The sequence below is a fragment of the Rhinolophus hipposideros genome (assembly GCF_964194185.1).
Source record: "Rhinolophus hipposideros genome assembly, chromosome: 21".
In the NCBI taxonomy this organism is placed as follows: Eukaryota; Metazoa; Chordata; class Mammalia; order Chiroptera; family Rhinolophidae; genus Rhinolophus; species Rhinolophus hipposideros.
The window spans coordinates 21,924,956-21,949,618 of NC_138067.1; the positions used below are offsets into that span (position 1 = coordinate 21,924,956).

Consider the following 24,663-nt stretch of genomic DNA (forward strand, 5'->3'; position numbering starts at 1 on the left):
CTAGAGGACACAGCAACTAAGCAAGATGCTGACTCTGGGCTTCTCCATCCTTTTACTTTGTTTCTCTCTACCTCCACTCCTTGAGGAGAGAGGAGACATTGCTTCCCTTTAATCTCCTGGACCAAACACGGATGTAGACACCTTTGGGTTTCCATTCGCATCGCTGCCACAGGCTGATGTTTCCAAAATACTTAGTTTCCAAATGACTAAGTATAAAAAAACAAAAGAAAGCTAAAGATAGGGTGTATGAAAAACAGAAACAGTCTGGCTCACAAAGCACAGGCTAACTGGTTTTTGTTTCCAGGGTTTTCAGAGTACTCTCTCCACTGGAGACACTACCTCTAGGGCCAGCATGCCTCTGTACGCCCTTCTGCCAGAGTCATACCACCATGAATTCTCTCCATGACAGCCGGTCCACCTCCTGGTCACGTACCTGTGCTACCCTCCTCTCTACCCACGTGTGGGAGGGGGTACGGCCCCTTCCCTAGGCCCTCGGGGGATTGGTACCTACCTGACTGTACCTTACAGGAATTCTGTCTTAATCTAAGTAAGCCTTGTAATAGGACCCACCTCTTGATGCGGTGCTCAGACCGCAGCTTAGCCCACAAGCTGCCCTAGGAGGGCTGATGCTTCTCCAGCATCTGATCTTGGCAGGAACTGTACAAGTCTCCCCACTTGGCTCCTTCCTCCCACTGAGCCACAAGAATAGAAACTGATAAGAAGTTGGCCTGGTTGATGGAAGTTTTTGGATGGGTTGGGGGAAAGATTGTTCTGTGTTTTTTGTTTTGTTTTGCTTTGTTTTTTAAAAAGAACACTTTGAAGTCATCTAACGTTAATAAAGGAAGCAGATAAGAGCCTGACCATTAGACTTAGTTTCCAGCCAGCAGCCCGCCTCTGCGTCCTGTCTGGCATGTAAGTGGTGCCCAGGAGCCAAATAGGTCTCCACGGTCCAAACCACTGCCTGCCAGCACACACGATGCTGCCTTTTCATACCAAAGGTTTGGATGAAGCCACAAAATACCAACAGCACCACTGCCTCACGAGGAAATGTGCGCCGCATGGACAGAAAAAGGGAGGTTGTCGTCCATTGCATCCGTCTGTCCCTACCCTGCTAAGGTTGGAGCCCTTTAGAGAAATTTGCCCCCTGCAGAGTAAGCCTCCATGCAGCCGCCCAGGCTGTCACCTTCGTGGTCCCAGAGGCTTTGGCAGACAGTCCACCTGGGGGGCTTGGCTGGGACATGAGGACTGAAAAGTTACAGCCAGGGGTCTTCCTAGCCCAGTGGCAGTGCGGTGCATTGCTGGAGCTGATGGCAGGGAGTCTCGTTCTCACCTGCACCTTCAAGTGAGATGCTAGCCCTAGCTGAGTGAATGTGCTGCTCTTGACCTCCCGTCGCTGGGCTGGGAGAGGGGAGAATCCCAGAACCGGGGCTGCTGCTTTCCGAGAGAGGGGCATTTCTGGACCTCCACATTCCAGAAGCTCCGTCAGCTTTCTCAGGGCTGTCGCTTATCCTGTAGGCCAAGCCCATCCCAGTGTATCACCCAGGACTAAGTGGGGTCTGCTGTGTGGTTTGCTGAGGGCCTGGAATCCTGTTGGATTGAGGGTGTGCAGTGACTGCACAGACCCAGTTCTGCAGCCCTCCTGGGCCCCTTTCATGTAGGTTCCCAGAGCTGGCGGTTGGGTTGTGACCTCTTCCCTGGCATTCTCTCCCCTATCCTCCCATTCCTCAGAGGATGTGGGGGTAGATACTAGAGTTTTGAGTCCCTCAACTCTGGACCTGGGCCAAGGCCTGATTGGACTTTGAGCCACAGAGACTGTGGCCTGGAAGCTTCTAGAAGTATAGCTTCTCCCTTTCCTAGGTGTGTTTTGGCAGGACTTGTATGTACCTTAGCTCAGCCCTTGTCCATCAGCCCCTGCTGGATTCTAGCAGGCCTGAGCCTTCTTCAAGGCGGCCATCCTTCCAGTATTTGCAGCTGGAGGGAGGGGAGAACCCAGTGCAGAGCCCCTTGCCCAGGTCCAGCCTTGGGAAGGCTCAAGAGAGGGCAGTGGTGAAAAGCAGAAGCACCAGTCCTGTTCCTTTTCCCCAGATGAGGGCGAGAGTGATCAAATTCAGGAATTCCTGCTTTTGCTCTCCAAGGGTTGGGAGAAAGAGGGCTGGTTGGAAGTTAGAGAGGGAAAGCCCTGCTCTTCTCTGCCATTTTGTATGAGCCACAGCTCCTTTAGAAGAGCATTGCTCTTTGCCCCAGCCCCTGGAGCTTCCTGCTCAGTCTGTGCGCCCTTGTGCAGGAGTGTGCCAGGGAGCTGTCTGGATGTGGTTGGCTCTATTTTCACTCGCCAATTCCCTGCCAGTGGGTGCATGTGTTGGGAAGAGAGGGTTGAGGTTACCTGGAGAAACCATTTACTCTTCCCTCTCACCCTGCTTCCTGTGAGGGTGATGGAGTGCAGTGAGACTCTTCTAAATCTTCTCTTCCACCCACGCTGGTCCTCCCACCCCAGGGGGGAGGGATAGCCTGCATTGAGGAGAATTGGATTAAGCTGTGTTTCTGAGGAGAGCAAGGAGAGTTTCCTTTGATAAGAGTGAGTTTGATGGGGAGCATGGTCCTTTTCCCCAAGGGGGGCTGTAAATTGAGGATTGGCTCACCTTTTCTTAAAGCCTTTGGCTCTGCCCTTCACCAGTGCTCTGGCTGGTTATGCCCCTCTGAAGGCCTCTGGGATAGGCCGTGGAGTCACATCGCCAGCTCCCATCTCTAGAGGCAGAGGCCTACAGTTGGGATATGGGATGCCAGTCTCTGAGGTCAGGGGCCCCCGGCATACCCTTAAAAGAGCAGCCTTCCTCAGGGAGCCCTGGGGGTGGGCAGACTGGAGGGGCTAGGGGCAGTCCTCAAAACAGAGGCGCCCATTGCTGTGCTCCTTGACAGAGGCTCTTGAAAGCAGGTCTGTGCTAAGGGGCAGTGAGCAGCTATACAAGGAAGGACAGGCCTGGGGCCCTCATGCTGTCTGCCACTCCCTGTTGGCAATAAATATTTGTTGAATGAGCACATCCTCTGCTTTTCTCTTGAGATTCAAACATAGCCCAGACATGCAGACAAGCGCAGAAGGAAAAGGAGGGCCCTGCAGCTTCTCTGCAGCTCTGTGGTATGACTGAGGTCAGAATCATACAGGATGAGGGATAGCCAAGCCTCCTGGTGCTCTAACCTTATCTTTAAAGGAAATCAGAGCAGACACACTAGGGCCCGAAGCCCCTGACCCTGGGAGGCAGAGCTGGGAATAAGGTCTGAACCCGCAGCTCTCCAGACTCCCCTCTGGCTTGCCTTGGGCCACCATTCATTCATCTCACTCTTTGCTTCCTCTAAAAGATCCCAAAGAAATTTAGATTTGTGTCCCATTCTCCTACCTTCAGGGTCTCCCACCTGTATCCTGTCTCTCAATGTCTGAGGCTTTCAGGCCTACGGAGAAACCCCTTATTAACTTTGTCCTTTCTAGAATCTTGCTGCCTAACTGTGGCTAGAGAGCCACTGTGGGATGGGCCTTGGCGAGCTGTTTAGAACCAGCTCAGGCCAGGCCTCTGTTCTGTGTGATTTGGTGAAGTGGCAGCCGGGGAAGAGGTGACAGGCTCCACGACCCACAAGCTCTGCTACAGCATGGGCATAGCACTCCCCTCTGTGCAGCCTGGGGGTTAAAGGACAACCAGGGCAGAGCTGACTCTGAGAGGTCAGGTCAGGTTGTGCTGTCTACCTCTCCTCCCTGGAAGTGGCTGCCTGCCCCTAGAGGGAGGGAGGAGGCAGTGCCTGTGGTTAGCCAGGAAAGGAGACCTGGCAGTGCTGGCCCAGGGGAGGCCAGAGGGCTTGGGGCTGCTGAGGAACCATGAGGCCTATCCAGTGTCACTGGGCTCCAGCCCAGAAGAGCTGCCCCTGCTGGGGCTGGACAAACAGAATTCTGGTTCTTAGTTAGCCCAACCCTGGAAGCATAGCACTAATCTAGGAGCTTTATGCCCCTTATTCTGACAGAAACCCTCCAAGATGGGTGACAGTCCCGCTTTACATATAAAAACACAGATCAGAGAGGTTAAATGGTTAATAGCTGGCTAGTGGCAGTGCCAGAATGTGAATCCAAGTTTTTCTAGGCACTTTCTTCTTTTGGGACGCTTGACTGGAAAGGTGCCTTGCGCTGAGGTGAACAGATGAGAGCTCTGACAAGCCCTAGTTAGGGAGGGTTGCAGCCAGTAGCCTGCGGTGTTTGGGGAAATAACCAGGGAGAGTGCCATTTTAGCAGCCCAGAGGTGTCTCTGTTGACAGAAAATTAAGAGCGGGACCCTTTGACCATTCCCGTGGTCCAGGCAGCTTCCGTGACTTTTTCACACACCTTTCCCTTTGCCTCCGATTTGTTAAATCTGGTTTGCACCTGAGGTCTCGTGTTTCTTGGTGGCCCACAAGAAGGTGAAGAAAGCTTTCACTTCTAGAATGTCAGAGCTGGAAGAGTAGGGGCAAAATGTAATGATCCCTTTCATCTGCATACTTACACAACGATTTATAAAAATGGCTTCAAAGCATTGTTTCATCACCATCATTTCTTCTGATTCTTGTAACCCTGGGCTTATATATAGAGATGATACTCAGTTGGACAAATATTTTTCAATGCCTACTATATGGAGACCAATGCTAGGTCCTACAATGATGATACGAAAATGAAGAAGTATAAGTAATATGGTTACTGCACACTTAGAGTTTATATTTCAAGTGAAGGAGATAGACATGCACATGTATTTTTAGGTTCTGTGTAGGATCTTGATAAATATGGGTCAGATTTGGCCTATGGTCCAAATTAGTTCATAACCCCGAGAGGATCAAATATGGTGAGAGATGAGACTTTGGAGAGTGGCCTGGTTTGGAGATCTCTGGATGCTGTATTAAGGAGCCTGACTTTGGCCCAATGAATAAGGGGACCCCATCTGGTATGCAGGAAGATAATGAGTTTATTCAGTCTGAAGTGTCATTTGTACATGCTCAAGAGGTAGCTGAGAATGTAGGTCTAGAACCCAGGGTAGAAGAGCAAGCTTTTAGGTGCGGAGGGGGATGGTGCACAGTGGAGAGGTGAAGGAGCAAAAAGGGCGGAGGGCAGACCCTTCAGATGCCTTAGCAGCTCAAAGAAATAAGGAAGGTCTGGGTCCAGAAAGGGGATTGTAGAGACTTGGAAGTGAAACGAGTGGTCCACAGGAGCACACAGGAGATAATCAGAGGGTGGAGGTAGGATTTCCTTCTAATTGTTAAAGAATCTTGGCCTGGAAAGAAAAATGGCTTGCTGCCTGGTGACAGCCTGGACTAGAATTTGGCTCCTGAATCCACTGCTCTTCTGATGTGATTGAAACTAAAGGCTGGGCCTGCTGCAGGCAGGCTGGGGACTTGAAGGGGGCAGATGGGCCTTTCATCTAGAGTGTCCATATGGACAGGGTGCGTGTTTCCTTGGCCAGGTAAGAGACTGAAATGGTCAAGTGAAGTGGAAGAGGGGCTGAAGGCGGGGGTGGCCTTCCCCAGTGAAGGCCTGCTCAGACCACATCTGAAAGATGCTGTTTGCATGTCTGCTCACTGCTGCCCTTACCACTGTGCACTGGAATGAAGAGAAGGGTGGGGATGGGAGAGCAGTTTTAATTGGGACTTTTGATCAGCTTACCCCAGGCTATATCAGGCTGCTTTCTTCAGTGTGCTGGCTGTGATTCCATGAATCTCATTAGAGATGGTTTGATATGCCTTCCCAGGAGACGACGGTATTGGCAGGGATCCCTAGTTCCCTGGTACAAACAGTTTAATCCAACTCATCCAGTCAAGATGGCACCGTAAATTTATACTCTAAACACATAGCAGTAATACATAAAAAGATAAAATTCTAAAAGCAGTCATTCACTCCTCCTCCCTACCCCCACACAAAATGATAAACAACCTTGTGATGAGACATGGGATAGGAACACAGGGAAGAAAGCAGGGCTGAAGCTGCAGGCCCTCTGGTCTCTGAGTCTGGAAGCAGGTGGAAGCAGCTGGAAATCTGGGGTAACAGCTATAAAGTGCTCCACAGGAAGCATGGAATTAGAGCTAGTATACTGCTTTAAACGGGGGGTTAGAAAAGTAGGTTGAAAAAAAGTTGTTTCCAACCCTTCCCTGGGGGTATGGCTTATAAAAATGTTTACCTTGGAAGACAGAACCTCTCGGCCTGGACCCAAGCTGAGGTGCTGCTACAAGATTAGACTCTAGACTGGGAGACCCAAAGGACCTAAGAAGGCAAAGATAAAAACCCCTAGACAGGGAGGGAAAAGTAAAATACAAGAGATAAGATGAGCTTACATACTGAAGTTCAGAAACACATGAGAAAAACAGATGCAAAAAAAAGAAGAAGAAGAACAAAATCAAAGAAAATTTTACCCCAGAAGAAATGAAAATAACAGAATAATCACTCATAAAAATAAATAAATAAATAATAACAGAATAATCAGGAAAGTCTTTACTGAGTAGGTTTAGGGCCCTGAGAGAGAGAAGGAAACATGAAATCCATAAAAGAAAATAAAGGGAAATTATGAAAGAAAAAGAAACAGGAATATGTGACTCTAAAAATTTAACATTAAAAATTCTAGCAGTGAAAAACAATGTCATTAGAATTTGACAAAGTAGATAGAACTCTAGCCTGAACACAGAGAATTCATGAATTGGAAGCTAGTCCTGAGGAATTCCTCTAGAATGCAGCAAAGACACAGGACAGATTGACAAGCTTTAGCATGTGTCTAGTAGGAATTCCAGGTCTGAGTCAAGAAAATGGCAAAGAAATAATGTCTGAAGAGAGAATGGCTAAGAATTCCGGGATTGAAGAAACAGCATGAATACCTAACAGAATAGATCCTTAGGCATAATGTAGTGAAACGGCAGACAAGAATAAAGAGAAAATATTAAAAACAAGCGAAAGAAAGAATTCAAAAGGTTCACAATGAAACTGACAGACAACATCTCAACAGTAGATGCCAAAAGATGATAGAGGAGTATCTTTGGGAAGCTAGAGTTCTAGATCCCGCTGTAAATGATGTAAAACAAAGGTACTTCCGGACATAGTAAGACAGCTTTCTCTCTCACAGACCCTTGCTCAAAGAACCTCTAACAGTGTACTAGTGACTTACACTCGAAAAAATATTTAATGAGCTTATAATAAGTACGGAGGTAAGGAGTTGCAGGGCCAGGGCAGTGATCCGGTATTGACCTGAAGGACACTGAATCATGCTGTCGTTCTGCTCTGCCAACCTCAGGTGTAAGGACTCCCTCCTCGTGGTTGTGAGGTAGCTGCTGCAGCTCCAGGCATCATGTCACCCCTGTATAGCATCCCAAGTGGGAAGCAGGGAGATGCTGGGAGACAGGAAGCTTTCTAATGTGCCTCTTTTTCTGAAAGGAGAATCTTTCCAAGAAGGTCCCGACAGACATCTCCTTATGTCTCATTGGCCCGAGCTGGTCCATCCTTAGAGTAATTCCTGGTAAAAGGGAACAGACGTACTACGGTTGGCTTTAACCAGGCTTGCCTCATCTCCAGGGACTGGGTCCTTTGCTCCCTGGACAAAACCAGGATTCTATTGGCAGGAAAGAAGGAGGAGTGGCCGCTGGTAGGCATCCAACAGCGTCTGCCACAGATGGCAAAACACACAAACAAAAATCCAGTGTCTGATTTGTGTTTTAATTTACAAAAATAAAAATGAAATTGTTGACCACATTATCAAGGAAGAATAAGGTACAATAAAGTAGGGAATTTCATTGTTAAGCCACTCCAACTTTCTGCCTTGTTCAAGAGAATAATGCTGCTGAAAACTGTAGACTTTATTAGAAAAATGCATACATGCTAACAATTTAAGATAACTAACAATTTAAGATAACCACTAAAAGAGGAAAATAATTAAAAAAAAAAAAAAAAGAGGAATATAATTTCCAAGCCAGAAGGAAAAAAAATGTGGTGGGAGTTGGGATAGTGTGTCAATCCAACAGAAGCTGGAAAAGAAAAAAAAGAACTGGGCTGGCCCGGTGGCTCAGGCGGTTGGAGCTCCGTGCTCCTAACTCCGAAGGCTGCTGGTTCGATTCCCACATGGGCCAGTGGGCTCTCAACCACAAGGTTGCCTGTTCAACTCCTCGAGTCCAGCAAGGGATGCTGGGCTCCACCCACTGCAACTAAGATTGAACACGGCACCTTGAGCTGAGCTGCTTCCCAGATGGTTCAGTTGGTTGGGGCGCATCCTCTCAACCACAAGGTTGCCGGTTCGATTCCTCGAGTCCCACAGGGGATGGTGGGCTGCGCCTCCTGCAACTAGCAACGGCAACTGGACCTGGAGCTGAGCTGCGCCCTCCACAACTAAGACTGGAAAGGAACAACAACTTGACTTGGAAAAAAAAAAATCCTGGAGTACACACTGTTCCCCAATAAAGTCCTGTTCCCCTTCCCCAATAAAATCTTTAAAAAAGAAAAAAGAACTAAAGGAAAATTGGTGAAGAGAAAACAGTACGATAATAACATAAGTCCAGATATGTAATGTGTAAGGCATTACACACGTGTTTAAAAAAACTATCAGATTGGATAAAAAGCAAGAAATGGTCAAGAAATGGTCTGGAGCCTGGAGAGACCTGGTCAGCAGGATGCGGGGACTTAACAGGCATCGCCCTGGCCTTCATCACAGGTGGTTCTGTTCTTTAACTGACTTTGTATTCTTTGCCCCATCTTTCCCTGTCTCTCACCAACTATTTCTGTCCAGCCTTATCTAGCTGTCGATATAACCTTGTTTTTCTAGAGTTTGCTTCTTGCCCTAGTGTAGATACACATAACACATTCCTGGACTTTCCCCCACTAAGACACAAACAAACCACACTGGGACTCCTGGAGGGGCAGGTGTGGGTCAGAGCAGGGACCCCACATCTCAGTGCTTCCCTGCTCCACCTCCTCCCCATGCCTCAGAGCCCAGCATTCCTCCCCTTACGACCTATTTCTTAAGGTGCAACATGGATCCTTTCTCAGTGAAGCCCGATTGCTTATTTCTCTAGGACTTAATTGATAGTTAGCTAGAGTGACGATCGTAGGTTTTGAGAACTTTGTTAGCTCTTACTTTCTGGTTTCTTGGCTGCTAACTTTGGGCAGCCTCAGAAGTACCAGAGCTGAGATCTCAGATAGGATGTCAAGTCACAGCAAGATGTTCTGCAAGAAGGCAGGGACTCGAGAGGGTAGAGACTGCCCGAGGGGTTGTAATAGGGGAGCGGGGAGGCCTGAGTCACTAGGATAATTAGTGTGTTTCCCCGAAAATAAGACCTAGCCGGACAATCAGCTCTAATGCATCTTCGGAGCAAAAGTTAATGTAAGACCCAGTCTTATTTTACTATAAGGCCGTGTCTTTAATATAATATAATACAATATACTGGATCTTATATTAATTCTTGCTCCAAAAGATGCATTAGAGCTGATTGTCCGGCTAGGTCTTATTTTTGGGGAAACCCAGTATGAGGGTCTGTCAGGGCTGGTGCCAGGATGTTGCAATGTGATGACTTCAGTTAGTCAAGTATGTGGAGGTGAAGCAACCAGTTCTCAGTCACTTCAAGGACATGTATGCCTCACTGGGTTTGAGATGTGTGTAAGGGAGAGGCTGTCAGGTTTCTTCCTCAAGTCTCACACACACACACACACACACACACACACACACACACACACGGCACCTTCTGCCCTTTGCAGGAGGCAGGAAGTTTGCTGGAGTTGTTAGGTTGGCAGGGATCTAAGGCACTGGGAACACTTCAATGGTTGTAACTCAGTGAGAAAAGCCTCTCTGGAAGGCAGTGGGCAGTCCTGGAAGGAGCAGTGGCCTCGGAGCCATCAGACCTGGAGTGGCATTAAAGCTCTGTCACTTACCACCTGGCTGACCTCATTCTGCTAGTCATGGGGCTTCTGGGAATATCAAATGAGAGGCTCTGCCTGAAAATGCTCAGAAACTCATAAAGCATCATGTGTGAGAGTAATAACCTATGGTTTGATGTCTCTACATTGTGGCTCTGGGACACATCCTCAGGCTGTGTCTCAGTGGGTGGAAAGAGGGTGCTTCATTAGCGTATTGGGCTGGAGTTTTTTTCTTTCTCCCCATCCCTTCCAGATTTAAGCGCCCAGCCCGCCTATTCCCGTCCTCTGCGCCTTATTTTGACATTTCATTTCTCTGCCAAGAAGATTGTGTTCAGCTGCTCTGGTCTGAGGCTGTGCTATCCTGTGCTTCATTAGGTTAATTTGATAGCTTGTCTCCTGGGAACTGACCGGAAAATGGCTCTAAAACCGCCCTAGCCTCCCAAACCCAGTCCACGCTGTTCTTTTGGGGCCACCTTTGCTGCTCAGTCCCATATGCCTGCTTCATCTCTCCTTTACCTGCGAGCTGGCGAGAGCCATCTTTATCTTCCATTGGTTCCTTGTATCTGCTCAAGGGAGCATCCCCTGATAGACAGAAGGCTGTAGCAGGAGGAAAATCCTCCATTCTTCAAGGGCCTTGCTGCCCTTGACCTTTTTTAAAAAAATATTTTATTGGGGAATATTGGGGAACAGTGTGTTTCTCCAGGGCTTGCGTTGTCCTTCAATCTAGTTGTGGAGGGTGCAGCTCAGCTCCAAGTCCAGTCTCCGTTTTCAATCTTTAGTTGCAGGAGGCGCAGCCCACCATCCCTTGTGGGAATTGAACCGGCAACCTTGTTGTTGAGATCTGGCGCTCTAACCAACTGAGCCATCTGGCTGCCCCTGCCCTGGACCTTCTGGATTCTGGTTGCCACTTCCTCTGTTCACTCTCAGTATCATCCAGCCATTCAGGAGACGTTTATTGTTAAATGGTCTCACCAAATTTGCTTAAGCTGGGACCACAAACCTCATGGAAAACCATAGCATTGCCTCGCCACCCATTAAGTTTTCTTCATTACTCCCCTTCTCTTAGAGGACTGTTTCACATCAGATCTCTCTAAACCTCCAAGCCCAACAATTAAGAAGACCCTCCTCATTTTCCTACCACCAAATGTATCACTGCTTGTGTCTGTGCCCCATGCTCTGCTCTGCTTCCTGTTTCACAGGTAGACCCTCCATGTAGGCACTGACTCCCACCCCTTCTTGTTACTCAAGGAGTTTCCTTCTCAATTATCCTTTCTTTTTCCTGCAGCATTGCCGTGCGGGTGACAGGCGGGGTCTCTGCTCCCGCTCCCCACATAAGAACACAGGACATGGTGAGGCCAAAAAGGAACACCCACGGAGCCATAGATAGGGGAGTCAAACCAATATATTCTTGCTGGCGGCTGGGCTGGAGACACAGGAAGCAGGATCTACATAATCTGCAACCCGCCCGTCCTAACAGCAGTCCGCGCTTGCCAGCCACCATCTTCTTGCTAGCCCCCATTTTTTCTTGCTAGCGTAGCCACAGCAGCTATATTAGTGGCCAATGGCTCACTGGTTACAGCTGGCGGCCAGCTAGCCACAGCTGATGGCCATCCAATCACAGTTGCTGGCCATTTACGACCTGAGCCAGCACCTTTCTATGTGAGGCCGAGAGCCTGGAAACTGCTTTCTGGGGTTCTGTCCCCACAAGCATTGACTTTTCCCTCTACTGAATCATTCCCACTAGTATATAAACATTGATATCTTCCAATTTAACCCCCATTCCACTTCATCCCAATCCCCTTTTCTTTGGTAACACCTTTATTGAGATACAATTCCCATGTCATACAGTTCACCCATTTCAAGTGTACAGCTCAGTGGTTTTTTAAGTGTACAGCTCAGTGCTTATTCACATGGTTATGCAACCAACCATCACCACAAACAGTGTTAGAACATTTCATCACCCCAGAAGGAAACTCCCTACCTATTAGCAATCGCGTCCATCTCCCCCAACCCCCAGCCCTAGGCAACCCCTCATCTACTTTATGGATTTGCCTCTTCTGGACATTTCACATAAATGGAATTGTATCATATGTAGTCTTTGGCTTCTTTCATGTAGCACAATGTTTTTGGAGGTTCATTCATGTTGTAGCACGTATCAGACCTTCATTCTTTTTTATGGCTGAATAAGATTCCATTGTATGGATAGATCACATTTTGTTTGTTCACGGGTTGATTGAACTTTTAGTTGTTTCCACATTAGAGCTAATATGAATAATGGTACTTATAACCACTTATGTACAACTTTTTGTGTAGACATATGTGTTCTTTTTTTTGGGTATATACCTAGGAGTAGAATTGCTGAGTCATATGGTGACTCTATGTTTAACCTTTTGAGGAATGGCCAGACTGTTTTCCAAAGTGGCTGTACCATTTTACAATCCCACTAGTAATATATGAATGAGGGTTTCTCATGTTTTTTATTATAGCCATTCTAGTGTGTGGAAAATGATATCTGACTGTGGTCCTGATTTGTATTTCCCTGATAGCTGATGTTGAGCGTGTTTTCATTTTCTTTTTAGCCATTTCTCATCCAGCCAGGTTTTCACCTCCACCATACCTATGGCTATACAATTGTCAGTTCTTAGTCATATCTTACTCACTTTTTCAGAAAAAAATTGACACAGTGAATTCTCCTTCATGGTTGAAACACTTTTTTCTCTTGGCTTCCCAGACATAGGGCTGGTTTTCCCCCTGCTTCACTCGCCATTTCTTTCCTGTCTCTTTACTGGCTTCTCCTCTTCTAAACATTGGAGTGCCCCAAGGCTCTCACCCGGGTCACCTTCTCTTAACTGTGTCAAGCTCTCTCAGTCTCTCCCTAGATTATTTCTTCTGATCCTGTAGTTTAAAAAATAAACTGTACTCTTATGACTCTCAAACATATCCCTCCAGTTCTGGCCTCATCCATGAGTTTCTAACATGTGTGTCCAACTTCCTCTTGTCCACATGGGTGTCTGAAGGACATCTCAAATTTAATCTGCTGCAAACAGAACTCCTGCTTTTTTTTTTTTTTTAATTGGGGGACAGTGTGTTTTTCCAGGACCCATCATCTCCAAGTTAAGTCGTGTGTTCAATCTAGTTGTAGAGGGCCCACCTCACAGTGGCCCATGTGGGAATCGAACCGGCAACTCTGTTGTTCAGAGCTCGTGCTCTAACCAGCTGAGCCATTAGGCTGCTCCCTGTCATGAGCATTCTTGTATGTCTCTTGGTACACATGTTCATACGTTCCTGGTAGTAGACACACTGGAGTTTACTATACACCCACCAGGATGCCTAAAATTAAAAAGATAGAAAATATTGAGGACATGGAACAAATGGAACTCTCATACATTACTGGTGGAAATGTAAAATGCTACAACTACTTTGAAAAACTATTTGGTAATTTCTAGTAAAGTTAAACATACGCCTAACTGATGACCCAGTAATTTCACTCCCAGCTATTTACCCAAGAGAAATGAGAAAGTGTGTGTGTGTGTGCCCACAAAAAGACTTAAACAAGAAATTAATGGCAATTTTATTTTTAACAACGAAAAACTGGAAACAACTCAAATGTCCAGACTTGGAAAAGGACAAACAACTTGGATGGATCTCCAAAGCTTTGCACTGAGTAAAAGAAGCCAGACCCACGGGTGCACATGTGTTTATATGAATTTCAAATGCAAGTACATTTATGGTGACAGAACTCAGAAAAGTGGTGGAGCAGTAGAACAAAGGAGGAAACTTTCTGGGGAGATGGAAATGCTCTGTATTGTACACATGGTAAAAACTCATCAAGCTTTACATTGAAAGATTTCTGTGCTTTATTATATGTGAATTAAACCTTATTGAAAAAAAAAAGAAAAAAAGAGATTGTCCCAAGTGGGGGTGAGGTTTTGGGGGGAAAAACTTGACCTTTAAATCTGTTTAGTATGACAAGCAGGCAAAACTCATGGTCTTTCTTAGAATCATAGTTCAGGGATTGTAAATATTCAGCCTTTGGGTGAGAAACCATTTGTTCCCTCCCAGACCTGAGGAAAATTACAATCTGAGGATATTTATACACATGGGAAGTCTTAAAATAAATTATCAGGACGACTGGGAGAACTTTCTATTCTTTCTTTCTGTTCCCAAGCCACATTTTCTGTGAGAAAGATGATTTTTAATTTCTCTTTAAAAACAAAAAAACCACTACTGGCATATCATCAGGGCCATCTTTATTAAGTAATTAAAAAAGGATCTTCCAAAGCATTGTATTAATTATTTTCCCACCAGTGAGTGCATGAGTGTTCTTTAACTCTACACCCTTTCAAAACTGTTGGTACTGTTAGTTTTAAAATATTTGCTCCAAGGATTCATTTTAAAATATAAATCAGGCCATGACATTTCTCTCCTCAAAACTCTCCCGTCAGATTCCTAATAAATCCTAATCCCTTCAAAGCCCTCTGTGGCCAGGCTTCTATGCTTTCCTCTTAGACACGCTCTCCTGCTTTGCTGACCTTCTTGCTGTTTGTAATAGGCCAGGCTTGTTCCTCTCAGCCCTTTGTTCTCCTGTTCCCGCTCATGGCTCCTTGTAATTTCCCTCCCATAGCACTTTGTAATCAGCTGTGCCTTTGTATTTGCCACAAAACTGAAAGCTCCATGAAGACAGTATGGGTATGTTCTGTCCCACACCATCACCCTAGCGCAGCTCTGGCCCTTAAAGTATCTATTGAATGAATAAATGAGCTTCACCAGCCAGATAGCCCTGGAAGTCTGGCCTCCTTCCCTTTGTGGGTACAAGAGGTGGAGGGAGGCTGATGCCACAGTGTGCACGCTACCCCCCAACTCTTTTTTTTAAATGATTTTTTTAAAAGATTTTATTGGGGAAGGGGAACAGGACTTTATAGGGGAACAGTGTGTAGTTCCAGGCCTTTTTTCCAAGTCAAGTTGTTGTCCTCACAGTCTTAGTGTGGAGGGCGCAGCTCAGCTCCAGGTCCAGTTGCCGTTGCTAGTTGCAGGGGGCACAGCCCACCATCCCTTGTTAGAGTTGAACTGGCAACCTTGTGGTTGAGAGGACGCATTCCAACCAACTGAGCCATCTGGGAGCTCAGCGGCAGCTCAGCTCAAGGTGCCGTGTTCAATCTTAGTTGCAGGGGGCAGAACCCACCATCCCTTGCAGGACTCGAGGAATTGAACTGGCAACCTTGTGGTTGAGAGCCCACTGGTCCATGTGGGAATCGAACTGGCAGCCTTCAGAGTTAGGAGCATGGAGCTCCAACTGCCTGAGCCACTGGGCCGGCCCCATCCACCCCGACTTTTTATATGGGGGTATGCATGGGCTTAAAATGAATGGTCAGAGCAGCTCTGAAGGGGAAAAATCTGAATTAAGCCGTGGGCACCTGGAGGGTACAGGGAGTTCACAGGAGAAAACGAGACACGTGAAAGCACTTTGTAAGGGTCCGCAGTGGATGACTTCTGGTGTTTTAAATTCATGTCTAGGGGCTTCTGATCTTTTTAAGTCCCAATTAGCAACAACGCTTCCCTGTGCCTCTATTTGCCCTCAATGCAAGTTGGGCAGCTCAAAGTCCCAGGAACAACCATCCATGGGGTTCCCGAAGCTTGGATTTTTGCCAGCTACTCTACTGTGGTCTTCCCAAACACATCGTCGAAACAAGGGCTTTTCCTCTCCCCAGCAAAGTAGTCAGTTACCTTACGTGCCCCTTCATTGAGTTCAGGTCCCAAGGAGCTCCTGACGTCCCTGATGCTCCTTTGGAGCCTCCTGTGCCAGCTCCTGCCCAACCCCTGTCTTCAGTGGCCACAGTGGGCTGCCCACCAGAAACCAGGTCTCCCCAGCAAGGCCCCTTGCTCAGCCTAGGAAGTCGCCACCTCCCAGGGCCACTTGCCGCATACCTAGCCCTCCTCAGAACACGGGACAGTGGGAGCCAGACCCTGCAAAACCAAGTTCTCTTCTTAGATGTTGGGCGTGGAAATGGGCAAAGAGAGAACTGGAAGAGACAATGACCTGGCTTCCTGTTTACAGACGAGTCAAATGCCACGCCTGGACTCTGGCCTGCCAGATAGCCATAGAGAGTTGGAAGGAGCACACTGGAGCCAGTGCTGCTGGGGCCCCTGTGGGTGAGCCCGGAGTGCTGGGTGAGGCGTGTGGGTGGCCCTGGGAGCCGGCTTCTGTGTCTCCTTGTCTCTCACCCCGAGTCCCTGGGTAGTTCAGCGCTCTTGGCCTTTTCCTGTGCCCTGGCCAGTCAAAGGGTTTAGAACCAGATAAACCTGGACTCAGATCTCACCTCCATTCTTGAGGTCATGACCTTATGCAAATTCCTTCACTTCTGTGAGCATTGTCCCCCTTTCTCCCAAATAATGCCATCCTTATTGGAACGTGCTAGTTCCGTTCCCTGATGGCTTTGTGGTTTGGCGTGGCCCCAGAAATTTGAACTGCCATGAAAGGGCAGCTGAGGTTCTTGAACATAGAGCTGGAGAGGCTTTCTCTGCAGCCCTGGCAGCAGCCAGAGGACCCTGAAAGGGCTGGCTGGAGCTGGAGCTTTCAGTGAGGAGCTGTAAGGCCCAGGGGCCAGGCAGAATGGGGCTAGCCAGATTCAGACAGGCGCTGGTGGGGAGAGGCAGGCATCCAAAATTAAGTAATCCTTGTGGTGGGGGGGCAGCTCTGGAGCCTCCACTCTCACCTTGCTCTGACTCCTTTGTGTGTGGCATGGATTCAGGCTCCTTTCCTTAGAGTCCAGCCCCAAACCATGATCAGGCGGCCTTTTCTCCTTGCTCTGCCTGCCAGGGCAGCACCTGGCCTTAGGCTGTCAGTGCCCCCAGGAACCCTGGCATTCATTTCATCCATAACCTGCAGATGAATGCAACAGCCCAGAGGGCCGAGTGCCCGATACCCCTGTGTCCAGACACAGTCAGGTTCTCTCCCCGACACCAGAGCTGGAAGGATTGTTAATGGTTCACCAAGCTAACCCAGGAGAGAAGGGGGCAAAGTTCAGGGCCCAGGCCCAGCCCCCGTCTTACATAGAAGGGCTTCTCACAGCATCAGAGGGTGCAAGAGCACTAGCATGGGGAGTCATATCCTCAGTCCTCTGAGATCTGTGGGCTATTTTTTAATTAAATTTCACCTGAAATTAATATCACATACTTGGACTAGGAACTTCCTAAACCTTGTTGTTTCAGTGACTCACCATGTGGCTCTAGGGAAATAACTGTCCTTGTCTACCTTCTGGCTAATAAGTGAGGAGGTGGGCTCATCTCATCCTCTGCGGCCCTACTTGCTAAAGCAATGCTCTAACTATCAGTGGCTAGTTAGAGGCGAGACGTTTCTTTTATCCTGTGCTTAAGGGGGTGTTACCTCTACTGCCAGCTTTGTCCCCTCAGGGACTTGGAGGTGGGGCTTGGGGAGAACATGTGCCCACGTGCACAATTTATCTGCTCATTATTTTTCCTCTCTGCAATTTCAGGGTCATGCTACAGCAGCCCCGCACCTGAGAAGTGAGGGGGAAACTGAGGGGGGCTTGCTGCTAGCAGAAGCTAACAGCAAGACGGCAGGACAGCTGGATGGCTTGGCGTCAGGGGAGCAGGGATGGGAAGAGCAGCCTCTGATCTCGGGCCAGCAATACCAGGAAAGAGGCCCGGGCCCTGGCAGGGAGATCGACACAGCTCGGCTGACCCACACTGCATTCGAAGCAGCACCCCGCTGAGCAGCAGCTGCGCCCAGGCCCCAGAGGACCCCATTGCTGGAGCAGGAGGTCTATAACCCCTTACACAACTGCAGTTGGGGCTGTGACCATTAGGAGAAAGGACCTACACCTCGGACGGGAAGTGGAAGGGCAGAACCTAACACAAGGAGGATCTTGGTTTCTGCAGCAGAGTTTTCTGACACCCACAGAGCTTCCTGGGTTTCTTCTCTCAGGGTTGGGGCTTGGTTCCCCTCTCTTGGTGGAGGGGTGGACACCTCTTGCATGGAATCAAGGCTGCTTGAAGCCCACATTTTCTCTGTTGTGATTGAGGTTCAAGGGCTTCCCCGCTGCAGGGGACGGGGGGCTGCCTCGGCGTCTGCTCATGAGCCACAAGGACCCCGAATGCTCCAGACTGGACCGTTTCAAGCCGCCAAAAAGGGGGGCCCCCAGAGTTGGCAGCCAGCAACCCCAAGGGACTAGAAGGCTGGAATGGACTGACCTTCCCCTCCTCAGGGCGGCGGGAGAGGCAGAGCATCTGTGGCCCAGCTAGTGACGGAGAGACCCAGTGAAGCCATAAGCAGGAGCCCAAGTGTCTCAGGGAGAGGGGAGCCACGCTTGCCTATGCGCTTTCTCCTTACACTGAAAGAGGGTGTGGCCTGGGACTCCTGCGGCTATCTCCTCTTTGGCACACACCCTTATGCCCTTTGTACCCCGTGTTAGAACAAGCAGGCTACGCTGTGGCTGGCCCACTGGTGGACTGGGAAAGGAGTGGCCTCAGTGACACCCGGCCGCCCGCCGGGCTGGTGGTCCAGACCTCTTGGCGCTTCACACCATGAAGTGCTCCCTGCGGGTGTGGTTCCTCTCTGTGGCCTTCTTGCTGGTGTTCATCATGTCACTGCTCGTCACCTACTCCCATCACAGCATGGCCACCCTACCCTACCTAGACTTGGGGGTCTTGGGGGGGACCCACCGGGTGAAGCTTCTGCCCGGCTACGCTGGCCTGCAGCGCCTCAGCAAGGAGGGGCTTGCCGGCAAGAGCTGTGCCTGCCGCCATTGCATGGGTGATGCCGGCGCCTCCGACTGGTTTGACAGCCACTTTGACAGCAACATTTCCCCTGTCTGGACCCGTGAGAACATGGATCTGCCCCCGGATGTCCAGAGGTGGTGGATGGTGAGAGAGCCATAGCCCCTCCTGCCTCCTTTTGCTGCCCCTCTCAGGGGTCTGTGCCCCCTGTTTGGGAGTTACTCTTAGAGCCCCCTCTTGGATTTGGGCTGCCTCCTGGCCCCCAGAGCCTTGACAAAGTGAGAGGCCCATTTGACCAGAGCCATCTGCTCGGATCACAGATTCCCAAGGGCAGAGTGAGCTTTGGCCTGGAAGGAGAGAGAACAATACTGTCTAGAAGGTCTTCCCTTTAAAAGAGGTGGCCACTCAGCTCCAGGGATTGCTGCTATGCCTGGAGGCAACTCATCACTGCTGGATCTTCTGACCCTTTGAGAAAACTTGGAAGTCGTGATTTTTTTCTTTGCTCAATGTCCTAATTCATAAATGTTGGCTCTAAATTTTAAAAACCGTGAGGTCCACTCACTTGGTTCTTCTGGGCTGGGATAAGAAAGCATTGTCAACTCCCGTCGGGACTAAGGGAGGTAAAGGGGAAGAGATGAAAGGACAGGTGTGCCCAAGCCTCCCGCTCTTCTGGGTCCCATCCCCTTTCTGCTGCTTTTACTCGTAACTCCCTTCACCTTGCCCCTGTCTTCTCTGAAGCGTCACTCCTAGACTCTGCCAGGGCCACCTGGTTGCCACACGTCAAGGGCAGAGCAGCGTCAGTACTTAACCCCGGGCCTGCAGACTGCCTGCATTCCGCACTGGGGGACTTGGGGGGCAACTCATGGTCCCTGGTTTCCCCAGCTGGCAAAGGGGGAGGATGGTGACTCCCCACCTTTCTCACATTCAGGGAAGCTGTGAGGATGAGCTCATGTGAGCAGGCTAGTCAGAACAACTCACAGATCCTGCTTATTGGCCCAGAATGTCAGTGTTCCTAAGGTCAGGGAGGTCTACACAGGGGTCAGCAGGAGCCCCACAGGTGCTTCCCAGGACAGCCCGGGGCTCTTGAAGGGTCCTGCCTGCTGCTCATAGTCACAGCTTTCAACCTTCATTTTGTGGGGGAAATAAAACTTCAGAGAGTGCACAGGGCCTGCCCAAGGTCTCAGGTCCCACCTAGGGCCAGAACAGGACTCTGGGCAGGGGTAGACCCATGGGTAAGCCAGGCCTCCTGCCTACTGGGATGGAGCTCAGGGCTCGTTAAGCACCAGGCATGTTCCTCAGCTGAGACACAGCAGAAACTGCTTCTCCCCTCTTTTACCATGAACTTAGGAGTTCTCATCTCAGAGCTAAGCTCCCTGTCCACACTGAGTTTGTGTTCTTGTTCTCAGGGGGTCCTCACTGTGTTCAGAAGAGGCAGAGAAGCCAGCTACCCCATCCCTTTCACGTATTCTGTCCCCTGAGCAGTTCTTGCCCAGCCATAATCCCGTGGTGGTACGGTTCACACCACAGAGCATTGTATAGCCTTAGTTTTGACTTTACCAACTGGCGGCCCTGGACCAAGGCCAGCCTATTCAGTGTTCTTAAAATATTTGCATCAGTTACCAACATTTATGAATTAGGATATTTCAAATGAAATCCATATAATAAGCTTCTCTTGAAAAATTAGAAATTTTGTTCCTTCTGGGCTCACAATCCCACGTGGAAACAATTGACTGAATTTGCCTCTTATTGATGGGGCCTCCTGTTTGCTGTAGGCCCCACCTTCCATTTCATTCCCATGTGTCACCTGCCCGGCCCATTAGGCATTTGAATGCTGCCTCGGCCTCCTTTTGTGGTCTTTCACCGTCACATGCAGGGGACCAGTTTCATTCTGGCTATTCTGGCTTTGAAGGAATTTCTATGCCTTTCTGCCCCTTCCCAGGAGGCCTCATGGAGTGGGCCCAGGTAGCCTGTGAATTTGCCGACAGGGCTTCTGTCACCTCCATCCTAAAAAAGAGACACCCTCTGTAGACGGATAGGGAACGAGCTCAGCAGGGCTTTCCGCATGGCCTGCACCTCAAAATGACCTTTTTATGTGACTCAGCTGCCCTGAGGGGATGGCAGAGCAAAGGTTTCTTCATGCATGACGAGCCCACACAGGAAGTTTCTCTGCTTCATGGTGTAAGCCTGCAGGTCCCTGGAGAATGTGCCTTGACCCCTGATCCCCCACTCCCAGTTCACCCCCCATGCATCAGAACACCTCAAAGAGAGACTTCAGTATTGTAGAGGGGATGGGAGGGGCCTCACTGCTCCAAGAATCCCTGCTCCCTGACAGAGCCTGGTTAGGAGTCCTGTGTGGCTTGGACCTTGGAGCGTGAGTGCGGGGAGGGGAGGCACGCAGGAGTCCCTTACCTGCTCATACCTGCTCTCCTCCCCGCTTGTCCTTTTTTCTCCCCTCCCCTCTGCAGATGTTACAGCCCCAGTTCAAGTCACACAACACCAATGAGGTGCTGGAGAAGCTGTTCCAGATTGTACCAGGCGAGAACCCCTACCGTTTCCGGGATCCCCAGCAGTGCCGGCGCTGTGCTGTGGTTGGGAACTCTGGCAACTTGAGAGGCTCTGGCTATGGGCCAGATGTGGACGGGCACAACTTCATCATGAGGTGAGCCATGGAAGCCTGAGGTTAGGCCCAGAACAAGCCTCGTTGGCCTTGGCTGGCAATATAGGAGTTGCCGACTGCTAGGGTTGCTCTGGGTCTCTGATACCCAGAACCTTCTTGACAGGCTCTTACCTCTGTTTGTTTGGTGGGTGGAGCGGTAAAATTCCCATTCTAGACTTTGCCTGAAGCCTGCACTCAGCTTCCAACTCTGAATTACTCTGAAAAGAGCTGAAACTGGACTCCTGGCTGACAGCTGGTGAAAACTCCCATCAGAGGCCCTTCCTTCTGCCTGGTCCCCTCAGTAGTTGGGCCAGGAGTGAGCGCCCCAAACCAGACTAGCATCTTGTTTAAGAGCCACAGGTGATTCCTTCTGGCAGACTCATAGAAGACAGGTGTCATGGGTGGAAAAGGTGGTATGCCATTTTTGCTCTGGGCTGCTGTCCCTTACCTTTATTTCACGAGGTTTAGATTATGTGGGGGCTCATTTATTCAACACACATTGGTGCCCAGCCTTGAGGACAGAAGGGTTGGGAGAGCATTCGTTCCAGACAGAGACACAGAGCAGGGAGCCTGGGGGTGAACAAGGACTAAGGGTGGACTTGTAACCTGAGCGTGGGCTGCTGCTTTGCTCTGAACCTGTTTTCTGACTTCTCTAGACTTCGGGACAGGAAATGCTGCCCCACTCCTTGGTGGACGAAGAGCCTTAAGAATAAAAATACTGAAAATGCCCAGTTTTCACAAAGCATCTCTTAGATGAGCATTGCAGATAGACCAGGTTTCCCAGGAGGCGAAAGGAAGGGCTTTGTCTTAGAAACTGTTGCTGTCTCCATAGCAACACCAAGGCAGCAATATGTCTCAGGCTTTCCACATTCCTTGCAAAACCTTTCTCATGTTGAGAATGGTAGGAGATGGGGGAAGGAGGGAGATGCTAGGCCCCTCCAGGAACCAGAACCACCTGAGATTCTCCCCATCCTCTCATTGCTGGCACCCAGAATGCAAGGGAGGCAAGCTAGGAGCTGGAGAGGGACCTCTCTCCACTCAGACAGTGGCTGAGATTGGGGAGTGAAGCGTCCATCACTCCAGTGCAGCCCTGGAACACTTGAGAAGCCCAGGGAAATGTTCTAGATTGCCTGAAGCCCCTGCCTCCCTTGTCCTGGCACCTGCACCTCAGTGATGGCTGGGAAGCTCCAGGGTAGAAGCACAACAGACAAAAAGGCTTGGCTGTTACGACACCTGGGCAGCACCTGGTCAGTCCAGGCTTCAGATAGGAATTCACATGCGTTCCCTCACAGGGACCAGGCTAGGAGTTGTGGTATTTTAGAGTGGACCCCAGAATTGCTTTGTGGAAGGGGTGACTCAGATGGTAATTGGCTGTCTGCTGACTTATAAGGAGTCTGATGGTGGTGGAGGTGACTCTGCTTATAGGCATCTCTTGGTTTGAAATCGGTGCAGGGACTTCCCTTCCCGGAAGTAGGACTATTATGTTAACATTATTATGTTAAGACCCCGCTGGGAGGGCCAAGCTGAATTACAGTGAAATTATGGCTCTCCCCACCGACCCCATCCCCAGCTGCTTCCTCCTCCTGTATGTTCTCAGCCAAATGGAATTGAACTGGTCCTGCCTTAGCTGGCCAGCAGATACATCCGTAACTCCCAGATCAGGGCATGGCAGATCGTAGGCTTACCATAAATGCATGAATGAATGAAAAGGACTAGGCAGCCAAACACCAAACTCTAAGCATGAATGCATGTCCACCCTGCCTGTGTCCTGGCCCCACGTGCTTCTTTGGTGGCTGGAGGCAACCAGGGACAGATAGAATTCTAGAATACTTCACCATCGAGACACAGGAACCCAGTTCATCCTCTATCCTGTTGTGCCCCTCTCCAAGGCTTGACTTCTACAGAATGAATCAGAGCCTCAAAGCAAAATCCTGTCTCTCAAAGCATGCCATGTTTCTTCCCTTTGTCTTGGATCTCTGAAACATCTTTTTGGACCTCTTACTCTATTCATTTCCAAACTTTTGAAAATTGGTGCCTGCCCAGCAAGTGGGGGGACCTGAGGGAGGTAGAGGCTCTGCAGCAGGGCTGACTGAAGGGCAGGAGGCAGAGTGATGCTGGCTGATGGGTCTAAGAAGGGACGTTAGGAACGCTCTGGCTGCCCAGTCAGTGGCTGTCTGCAGAAGGCAACCTGGGGCAGCTGCAGCTCTTCGATCTGCAGAACCAGCATGGCCTTTTCATCTCGAGTGAGGTGAGGTCTATCTCGTGGGTCCTCACGAGAGTGAACCTTGATCTCAGCACCTGCCCAGCCCAAGCACCAAATGGCTTGAGTGTTACCAAACAAGTATTCCACTGCCTGCTATTTCCTTCTGTACTCCAGCAGCTGGAAAACACTATCCCTCTTAAGCCTTTCTCCCCAGCCTGCTGTGTTCCTCACAGAGGTGAGGTGTTATTGAAGGAAAAAAATAACCAAACAAATATATACAATAAAAAATTACCCCTTCCCAATTCCCAAGAGAAACTATTGTCAACAATTTTAATACTAGTACTGATTTTTTTCTATTTATATACTAAAGTATTTTTTATTTTTTACAAAAAATGGTATCACACTATGTAGTTTTTTGGTGTGTTTTTCAGTGTTGATCTAACTTGAATTACACACTATGTAGTTTTAAGTTTTCCTTTTCTGTGTTGTAATTCCCTCCTGTTGCACACACACACAATAGGTATTCACGAAATATGTATTGAAAGGAAAAAGTGGGTTACCGCACACGACCTGGTTTTTTTCACTGACTAGCTCTTGGATGTGTTTATTACAGCACATGTAAATCTCCTTCATTCATTCTGATGGCTACATGGTTTTCCATTATTTGAATGGGCCAAACTGTATTAACTCCGTAGTTCTTTGTTTGATTCATTCTACTTTTCACTATTGTAAGTGATATTGCAGTGAATATCCGTGTACACGTTTTTGTACACTTACACAACCATTTTTTATAGGCTGGATGTTTGGAAATGGAATTGCTGGGTCAAAGTATACACCCATTTCTATTTTTGATGGCTAACACCAAATTGTCCTCTAAAAATCTTGTACCAATTTCTATGGCAATTTCTTCTCATGTCACCTTCTTGTCCCTGCAGGATGAATCAGGCACCAACTGTGGGCTTTGAGCAAGACGTTGGCAGCCGAACCACCCACCATTTCATGTACCCAGAGAGTGCCAAGAACCTGCCCGCCAATGTCAGCTTTGTGTTGGTGCCTTTCAAGGCTCTGGACCTGCTGTGGATCGCCAGCGCCCTGTCCACAGGGCAGATCCGATTGTGAGCTACTCTGCTGACTGGGAGTGTAATATGGGTGACAGGACCACTTTGGGAGGAGTGTACCTGGGGA

The 24,663-nt window shown here is 49.0% G+C and overlaps 1 protein-coding gene across 1 annotated transcript in view; it reads left to right on the top strand.

Moving 5' to 3' along the window:
• ST3GAL2 (ST3 beta-galactoside alpha-2,3-sialyltransferase 2) overlaps positions 1–24,663 on the top strand; it is a 43,201-nt gene that overhangs the window by 13,329 nt on the left and 5,209 nt on the right. The window contains exons 2-4 of the mRNA XM_081030537.1: positions 17,377–18,766; positions 21,085–21,278; positions 24,414–24,593. Coding sequence (XP_080886663.1) covers positions 18,428–18,766; positions 21,085–21,278; positions 24,414–24,593 — 713 coding nt within the window. The 5' untranslated portion in view covers positions 17,377–18,427. The remainder of the gene's footprint in view (positions 1–17,376; positions 18,767–21,084; positions 21,279–24,413; positions 24,594–24,663) is intronic.